The sequence below is a fragment of the Polyodon spathula genome, chromosome 12 (assembly GCF_017654505.1).
Source record: "Polyodon spathula isolate WHYD16114869_AA chromosome 12, ASM1765450v1, whole genome shotgun sequence".
In the NCBI taxonomy this organism is placed as follows: Eukaryota; Metazoa; Chordata; class Actinopteri; order Acipenseriformes; family Polyodontidae; genus Polyodon; species Polyodon spathula.
In genome coordinates this window covers 36,457,172-36,466,805 of record NC_054545.1, presented here as the reverse complement: position 1 = coordinate 36,466,805, position 9,634 = coordinate 36,457,172, and the positions used below count along the sequence as shown (strand labels likewise).

General features: G+C 43.2%; 1 protein-coding gene across 1 annotated transcript; it reads right to left on the bottom strand.

Annotated features, from left to right (window-relative positions):
- Positions 1–272: 272 nt before the first annotated feature.
- Positions 273–6,251, bottom strand: LOC121323971 (zinc-binding protein A33-like). Its single transcript, XM_041265326.1, has 7 exons — positions 5,906–6,251; positions 5,015–5,406; positions 4,547–4,642; positions 3,768–4,001; positions 3,419–3,438; positions 3,123–3,232; positions 273–3,019 (listed from the first exon to the last, which is right to left on the bottom strand). The coding sequence occupies exons 2-7, from the start codon at positions 5,285–5,287 to the stop codon at positions 2,475–2,477; spliced, it is 1,278 nt and encodes a 425-aa protein (XP_041121260.1). The 5' UTR covers positions 5,288–5,406; positions 5,906–6,251; the 3' UTR covers positions 273–2,474.
- Between the last annotated feature and the right edge of the window lie 3,383 nt (positions 6,252–9,634).

Sequence of the window (9,634 nt, the reverse complement as noted above, 5' to 3'; positions counted from 1 at the left end):
GCAGAGAGCAAACCTCAGTGTGAACGCTGCAAGGAGAGGGAGGTGGACAGGCTCTGGGAAGCAGAGTGGTTCCTGGAGTTCGAGAGAGCTTGCTGCTTTGAGCTGAGCAACACGGTCAGCCACCAGCATCAGCTCTTCAAAGACTTAATCCGGAAAGTGAAGAAGATCGTTCCTCGCCACGAAAAGATTGTCGCAATCCACCAGGATTTGATCTTGGAGCTGCAGGCTGACCTGAAGAAGGAAAGGAGCAGCACGGAAGATCTGGTGGCCAAGATCGATGGGGCTGAGTGGAAGGCTCTGCTGTTCAGACAGCAGCTCAAGACGGAGGTCCAGCTGAACAGGGAGGAGGCTCGGAGAGAGAGGCCAGAACTCAGGTCTGTGCTGCTCTGGAGACCCTGCAGGGTCAGGCACAGGAGCTGACACGAGCACTGGAGAGAGAGAGGCAGCAAGGAGCCAGGCTGCGCGAGGAGGTAGAGCAGCTCCAAGGTTAACCAGCAAACACAAAGGAAAAGGTCAGGGAAGACTGGGAGAAACAAGGGAGGACAGACCTGCATGAACTGGAGGAATCACAGCACAGCAGCAATGGGCAGAGTGAAAAACCAGTAGGGAAAACCAACAGTTCAAATCAGCCTTCTGAAATTGTGACAAAAGGATAGTATGTGGTTTAATAGGTCAGAAATATGGTACACCAAATCATAAGACATGTTGCACAATTACACATTGCTACATTGCTGAGTAAGGAGCAGAGATTCTGACAGATAAGAGGAATCCTCGGGTGCCACAAGAGAGGACTGTAGCTGATCAAGCCATCAGAGCAAGTGCTGATAAGTCCCATTTCTTTATTAATACAGAGTTTTTGTTTTGTTATAGTTTGACATTGTCAGTTCTGTGTGATTGTACAGTATATGCTTAACAAAACTTTTTTCTAAAACTTGCTTTATTATGGAAATACAATAGTTGTACAATATTTGTATGCATGACCCAGCCAATGTCTTTAGGGTTTGTTGTTCTTCCGGTTGCCTCCTGATCAGGGAATGCTGGGAGCAGAGGCAGTGCGCTCCAGTGAGGAGAGCCAGGAGCAATGGAGCTCAAAAAGCCCCTCACCCCAGACAAAGAGAGGGAGGGGTCTGCACCGGCATGCGCTTGGGAATACATTCTAACCAATCAGCAGGCTCTCATTGTGACGCTGCAGGCAGAGCTCAGGAAAGAGAGGGGCCGATTGGACGAGCTGATGGTCAAGACCGCTGAGACCAGGCTGCAGTCTCGACCGTCCATAGCAGGGTTTGGGGAGGCAAACAACCGAGTGATCTGGAACTCATTGTAGGAGTGTTTATAAGCAGTGGTGCAGCCCTAGATCTGAAGGTACTGGAACTGAAGTATAGATTTTCTTAAACAAAAATCATTATAAAAATTCACACGTATAATAGGTCATGCATTCATCTAATTTCTACAAGTATTTCCACAAAGTGTCTTTCTTCCTCTTTTCAGAATGCTATACTTTATGTGTTTGTGTGTCAGTGGCAGAACAACGTCCGAGCTGCCTATAGAAAATAGTAGCGGAATTGTGTTCCGGCTTCACTACAACACTGTTTAGAAGGATCTTCATGGATGGTCAAATTGAGCAGGAATGCAATCCAAAAGTATTGTAGATAAAAAAAATAAACAAATAACCACCCCTGTGCATATCACATATGAAATAAAATGCCAGTCTATTGTTAAAGAAAGAAGCGCCTGGTACTGGTGTACTGCCCATGTGCTAATTAACCCCCAACCAGTTTGTCTGATTTGTTTTTAGGGTCAATTACAGGATTGTTGCAAGGGAATTGCTCCAACATAAACACATTTTGAGTGCAGTGTCTAGCGTTATGTCCATCCCCTTCAAACAAACTGGAGTTCCAAGGCTACTGTTACAACAAGATGGGTTTTTAGTCCCTTTTTACAATTATGAACATTTTTCATTCATTGGAGATCTTTCCAGCTCTAAGCTGATTTACTTCTGGCAAACACATTTAGGATTTATTTTTATTAATACTGTAAACTAAACTTTGTTGATTAACAGGTCTGTTATTCTGTCGCCATCTGCAAAACAATACAGACAGTTGAGTTTTCCGCAAGAAAATAATTCATAGTAAGCCAAAATCGTCATCTACTTGATTTCGATCTGTGTTTGGCACACTGCATGTCCATATAGGTATCGCAGCAACAGGTGCAAAATACTTCAGCATTCAGTTGTTTGAACATTGCATACACTGCCTATGGTATCTAAAAATGTAGTAACAAATCAAAAGAAAAATAGTACATTCAGAGGCAAAAGCAAACATTTCCAAAGAAAAACAGTACATTCACAGAAGCAAAAGCACATAAACAAATCAAAAGAAAAAATAGTACCATTCACAGATGCATAAGCATCTGAACAGTTCGCACATACAATAGGCTCCGGGAACACGGCCCCAAATGCCATGTGTAAGCAGGTTTTAAAGGCTGAGGTGACAGAGGCGCATTGGCTCTGCATTCCTGCCCCCGTCACTGAAGCAGGTGCTGAAGAAAGGAAAGACCTTCCCACTAAAGTTGCAAAAGAAGGTGAAGAGCAGCATCATATCCTCAGCATTGTAGAAGGACACCCTCCCCTCCTCATAGCCCAGAAAAACACCAACCCTACAGGGGGCACTGTGGAGGCGCAGGGGGGTCCAGGGCAGAGTGCCTGCCCAGTACTCATTCCCATTGCGCAGCCTGAGGGTCCAATAGCTGTTTTCAGGGCACAGTTTGACCCTCGTTTTCCTGTCAACAGATCCTAGAGCCACACCCAGGTCCCACTTAGTCTTTCTCCCCACCTCTACCTCCCAGTAGTGGCTCCCACAGGTGAATCCCTGTGCTGCCAGCACGTTCACGCACTGGTCGAAGCGCTTGGGGTGGCTGCGGGGAGACAGATTCTTGCTGCACTCTGCTACTGACCGTCGGTCTCGGGAGAGGATCAGGTTAGGGTGGGCTGTTTCAGGGTCAAAGGTCAGCGGAGCTGGTGCTGTATAACGCAATTTCAAAACAAGAAGTAAAAATCAGCAGAGGTGGACCAACTCCTTGCTTTTATCTGACAGCTGGGAAAATGTTTCTAGTCTGCCACTTACCAGGTTTGAGAAGCCTGGCCATCTTCTTCCAAACGATGTACTGCAAGGGACCCGAGTACTTACTAATGATAAGGTTGAAGTTTACATTTGGTTCCGTTCCGACTGATGATCTACAAATAAAAAAATCCAAGACCTAGAATGAAAATCCAAGCTGCCGGTGCTCTTTGTTTCCCACCTTCTGTAGCGATTTCCCAATTGTTTTTGAAATCCCCTGTTATTTATTAAACCTTCACAACATTAACTCTGCTATCGATTATGCCCCCCACCACCACATCCAATAAATCATAAACACATACCTCAGGTTCATTTCTGGAGCCTGAAAGAAAACAGAAATAAAACATGCTTATTATTAATAGTATGCAAACAAATTACTAATAAGGTTTAAATGCAGGTTTACATTTGAACTTCTGAAACTAGCCTGTGAATTCCTAAAAGTACACAGAACCTCAGGAAAAGCAGAAATGGGAGGCAGTTCCTTCTGCATGACTGGCTCAGTACAAAGCAAAGTGTGAGGGCCAGTGCTGTGAACTAACCACATGGCTGAGCTCGGTCTAACCGGAGCTCAAAAACAAAATGCTAGCAGGTCTGCAAGATGCCACAGGGCAGCCCAAGTTAGCAGGGCTTGTAGCTTGTATGGTTGTTCACCTCCACCACGACGCTGTGCTCCATGCTGTCCATGGTGCGCTGCAGGATCTCCATGCTCTCCTCCGCCTCCCTCACTGCTTCCCTCAGCTGCTGCAGGTGCGTGCCTAGCTGGCCCAGCATCTTTGTCTCCTCTCGCTTCAACTGCTCTAGCATGGACGCCTCCTCGTCCTGAATCATCTGGTGCAGGAGCTGAAACTCGCCCTGGACCTTCCTCTGCAGCTGGGCACAGGAGCGCTGTGAACCAGGAGTCGTGTCAGCAGCGGGCTCAATTCACTACTCTCCCGCTTCATTAAAGACTCATCTTCATTCATTAAATGTGATTTTCTTAGCCTTTACTGATTATGAACTTTCATTAATATTTTTATTTTTTTTAAAGCAAGCCAACAACCCCAACTCCACTCCAACAAAAAAAACACACAAAATAATATTTTCTAAACATGTATCTACTTGGTTTAGTTCGTCTTGTCTCTGCGATGAAATGTTTAAAAAGTGATCATACATAGGATTCTAACAAGGTATCTTTTTGGACAAAATCAAGCATGTTGGGGTCTTCAAACACAACTTCAGATTGACAACTTTCCTAGTACAGAGAAAACCCAGTAACAGAATCACAGTTAACTGATTAAACCCCATAATTCAAACCAGAAATTGCATTCCCTTTGCTGTTATCAATACAAAAAACCCAACCCTATTATGTGATCAAAATAAAAGGTATACAAACTTCCAGTGTGTTTCTAAATAAGGCCATGTACCTTGCAGCACAGAAAAGCATTGATTACCTGAATGCAGCCAATCTTCTCTTCATCACGCTGAATCATGCCCAGAAAGTCATCCCTCTTGGTATGAATATCTCTCAGTGAATCTTTCATCTGTTTCTGTAATGAACATTACAGTATGAAAGGGTTTTTCTTCTAGTTTAGATTTGCTTTGGACATCCCTTTCTGTTTCAGATTGACTTTGCACACCACTTCCTGTCTCAATCAATCTTAAAAACTCACAAGTATAGTGCCTCACTGTGGCCTCAGAGTCTAAACTTGAAGTACACAGCTGACACAGCAGAGTGCAACCATTAACCTGTTCACCCTGTGAGCACAAGACAGACCTAACTCATTTCAACACTGAGAAAGGCTTCCAGCTGAAATATTTGTCCTAGCTCTCTACATGTTTATTTTAGTACTGCTATGTAGTTACACAAGCATGGAGCGACGGAAGACCTCCAGAAAGGTAGGAAGCATAAGCAAGCTCACCTGCAGTTTTGTCACGTAGCCTTCAGTGCTTGTAGCCTTGACCCTCTCCACCACACCTGCCACCAGGTAGTTGGTCTGAAAGTGTTTGTTGGGGAACTCGTGCCTGCATTGAGGGCAGGACACCGGGCCCTGGACCCCCCTCCAGAACGTCATGATGCAGGCCTTGCAGAAGTGGTGCATGCAGCCCAGCATCACCGGCTCAGTGAACAGGTCATAGCAGATGGCACAGGTTAGTTCATCTTTCAGGCTGGTCTCTTTCCTGACTGCAGCCATACCTCTCACCCAAGTGCTGTATCAACCTGCTGTCAGTGTATTGCAGACCACGCCTTCAAGTGGGATGAATATACCAACAATAGCAACTGATTAGGGGCCTGAATCCAGTTCCACCTTGTCTTCAATGTGAAAAAAGAGATTATATTGTGTTTTGTTACTGCAATATTCAGGAGAAACTAATTATATATATATATATATATATATATATATATATATATATATATATATATATATAACCACACACACTGTATATGTCAAAGCATACATCATGTAAGCGCATATGCATTAAATAAACTTCAATGCAGGGAATTCTGTGTACTGCTCTTTTTTTAATAGTATTTTATACCACTTAATTGACTGTATATTACACAACACTTGCTGACAGGTCATCTACACTGCATTTGCAAATGAAAGCCTGCGAAACACTCCCAAGCTTGGCAATGTGTTTGCGAAAGTAAAATACATTATTGTTAGCTACTCGGTTACTGTACATTTCTTTGCTCAGTCTTACCTTCCCGACTTCGATGCAATGTCTAATAAGAAAAGCAACGATGGGTGATTCTTTTTTCGTTAACGCTACGTCACTACTAACATGTGCAACAGGTAAGGATCACTTACTTTTGCTTGTCCTTCTTTCTCCCCAAAATTTTACAACTTTACAAACACCATAAACAGCGTTCCAGCAACAGTTTCGTTCTAAGAACATGCACTTCCTAAAAAACATTCTCCCTGACTGAAAGCTGATGTAGCGAATGAGCAAGGATAATTTTCAGCACTGCTCGTCGGTATTGGGCAGAAAGCTGGTTTTGCATGTGTCAATAACAGTTAATCCAAGACAAAGTGCTTCGGTTTGCATAAGCGATGTATTGCTGAACTGGCAAATAAAACGTCACATGATAGAGATTAAAAATAAATAAATAAATACAAATCAGAACATGGATTGTGTAACTACGGTTGAGTCCAGTTCACAAACAATAAAGAAAGTATGTTTTCTTTTTCAACATGGCAGAAGCTTTAATTTGACGGTACGTGGATAAAAACGTCATGAAAATATCTCAAGCGTTGGAAAAGAATATTAAAACATATTGCATTTAACTGCTTTCAAATGCAGTTAATATGTAAAAAAAATAATGTCGTGAATACGAGAGGAATTTCAGTTTACCATAGCATACTCTTTTTTTTTTTTTTTTGCTCCTTTGCAAAAAAATCTAATGAAACTAGCACCCGTGTCTGTGAAGCACTGATATTTAACAGTTCATTGTTCGCTTCCACATCAGATGACCTGCTCTTGTTTGTTACCCAATCCACAGTCTCAGCCGCCGCTTTCACCGTGTAACAATTTTTTTTTTTTTTTTTTGGTTCCTGGGTAGTAAGTGTTATTTCCTACTTGCTTATGCCTCAAAAGTATAGAAAATGGCTGTTATTCCCCACAAACTTTGCTTTTGTGACCAGGACAGTGATATTTTGAAATTTACCTATTTTCCAGAACATTCCAGATAGATTTAGAGCTGAGTAAACTTGGAGTAACTTCTAGAACTTTCTAGAACTTTCCAGTAATATAAATAGTAGTATAAATACAGGGGCCTTAAGCCCACCAGTTCAGTTTAGTTCCGGATGCCTAAGTGGATACATATCTGCATTTTTCTGAGATGGCATCAAGAGGCTGCAAGCATCCGGCAGACGCATTTTGCTATGTCTGCGGCCAATTTATCAAGACAAGAGCGAAAAAGTACTCAGTGGAAGCATCTGCTAAGATGTGTGAGGCCTACAAGGCATATTTCGGCAAACCCTGGGCACCTCATTTCACCTGCGAGCACTGCAAAAAAACTCTGGAAGGTAAGATGGACAATTGTTGCTCGGAATTTTATGTTAGAAAATTTGTTAAAATTTTTAAAATTGTAAAAGTTTTTAATTTTAAAATGTTTTACAATTTTCAATGTTATGGAAAAAATATATATGAAAAATGTTGCGAGAATCTCTTACACATTAGTCATGGGTGAAATAAATGTATTTTTGTAGGATGGTACAGAGGGGAAAAGAGAGCCATGAAGTTCGCTATCCCAAGAATTTGGCGGGAACCCACTGACCACTCAAGCAACTGCTACTTCTGCATGGTGGACCCTTCCAAACGTCGGACTGGCAAGAATGCACCTGCTATCATGTATCCGGACCTTCCTTCATCCATTGCCCCGGTGCCACACTGCCATGAGCTCCCCGTACCCACTCCTCCGGAGAGAGAGCAGCCGTCAGAGAGCGAGGAAGACGTTGTAGATCCAGATGACAATTTCAGAGGTAGAGCTGAGGAGAGAAACCCGTACTACCCCAACCAAAAAGACCTCAACGACTTGATTAGAGATCTTGGTCTCACCAAGTCCAATGCCGAGCTTTTGATGTCTAGGCTCAAGCAGTGGAACTTGTTGGATGAAAGTGTGCAAGTCGCAGATCAGAGGAAGCGTCACCAACCTTTTTCCAGCTTCTTCACCCATCAAGATGGGCTCTGCTTCTGCCACAATGTGACCAGTCTGTTCGAGGCAATCGGAATCACCTGTAACCAGAATGAGTGGTGCCTCTTCATTGACAGCTCATCCAGGAGCCTCAAAGCCGTGCTGCTCCATAATGGTAACAAGTACCCGTCTCTTCCCCTGGCTCACTCGGTGCACCTCAAAGAGGATTACAACAGCATCAAGACCTTGCTGGACGCCTTGAGGTATGATGAGTATGGCTGGGAGGTCATAGGAGACTTCAAAATGGTGGCATTCCTGATGGGTCTCCAAGGCGGTTTTACCAAGTTTCCCTGCTATCTTTGCCTTTGGGACAACAGGGACACCAAGGCGCACTACCACAGGCGGGACTGGCCACAGCGGACCGAGTTCTCTGTGGGGAGGAACAACGTCAAGTGGGAGCCACTGGTGGACCCCCGGAAGGTGCTGATGCCACCATTGCACATCAAATTGGGCCTTATGAAACAATTTGTCAGAGCTCTAAATAAGGAGTCGGCAGCCTTCAAGTACCTTCAAGACTTCTTCCCTAAGCTGTTTGAGGCAAAGGTCAAAGCCGGTGTCTTCGTCGGACCACAGATAAAGAAGATCCTGGAGTGCAATTAATTCCCCAAGAAGCTCACTAGTAAGGAGAAAGCGGTTTGGAACAGCTTTGTCGCAGTGGTTCGGGGCTTCCTGGGCAATCACAAGGCCGAAAACTATGTGGAGCTGGTTGAGACTCTGGTGAAGAACTATGGCACAATGGGCTGTAGGATGTCCCTCAAAGTCCATATCCTTGATTCTCATCTTGATAAATTCAAGGAGAACATGGGAGCGTACTCGGAGGAGCAAGGCGAGCGCTTCCACCAGGATATACTGGACTTTGAATGCCGCTACCAAGGACAGTATAACGAGAACATGATGGGAGACTACATTTGGGGGCTGATTCTTGAAAGTGATTTACAGTATAATCGTAAATCTTGAAAAACTACTCACTTCTAAATCTTTTGTAGTCATTTTTGTATTACTTTAGTATAAATACATGTTAATTTGGATTCATATGTTTTTTTTGACTGACTTTATGTGAACGAAAAGACACAAATTCGCCCGTTTTCTCATTGGAAATAGGAAAATTTCAAAATATCACTGTCCTGGTCACAAAAGCAAAGTTTGTGGGGAATAATAGCCATTTTCTATACTTTTGAGGCATAAGCAATTAGGAAACAACACTTACTACCCAGGAACAAAAATTGTGTTACATAGTGTTCTCAAGCACTTTCAAGTTTTTGAATTCTAGGTGCTTCCACTGGAAAACATCACAGAGGGGTGACTTCTTCATAAGCTTGCTGCCCTTACGCTTCGAGAGTAATAGCAGCAGGCAGAGAAACCCTCGTATCTGACACACTAGAAGGCAGTTAAGTTTTAAGCCGGTTTACCTCTCGTCTGGATGTCGGAGAGCCAATTTAATTTCAGTGCAACAACACAAAGGTCAAAGCATGAAACACAGAAAGGAACGAGGTTTGTCAAGCTCTTAGATAAAAAGTCGACACAGGCTGACCTAAAACATGAATGGTCACAGTCCAGTTAAAATACACGACTAGAGTCTGGAAAAAATGAGACGAACATTTTACCAGTGGTACAAAACAGAGCATAGGGAGAAGGCACTAAGGTCATTTTTGTAGTGTAAACTATGTAAAAACGGTGTAACCATAATCTAGTCAACTTTAATATTTACTTGTTTGATTTTTCATTGCAATCTTTTTTAAACCTTAGATCCTGAAATGGTTCACTGTTTTCCTAAGTCTAGTAAACCTTTGTCATGCCGTGCCAGTCAGATCAAAGCCATAACAGCACACTGCCTAAGTTGATG

Coding starts and splice junctions, on each gene's coding strand:
- LOC121323971 (XM_041265326.1), bottom strand. CDS start 5,287: ATGGCTGCAGTCAGGAAAGAGACCAGCCTGAAAGATGAACTAACCTGT. Junction 4,643..5,014: donor GCTACGTGACAAAACTGCAG/GTGAGCTTGCTT, acceptor TGTTCATTACAG/AAACAGATGAAAGATTCACT. Junction 4,002..4,546: donor AGAAGATTGGCTGCATTCAG/GTAATCAATGCT, acceptor CCTGGTTCACAG/CGCTCCTGTGCCCAGCTGCA.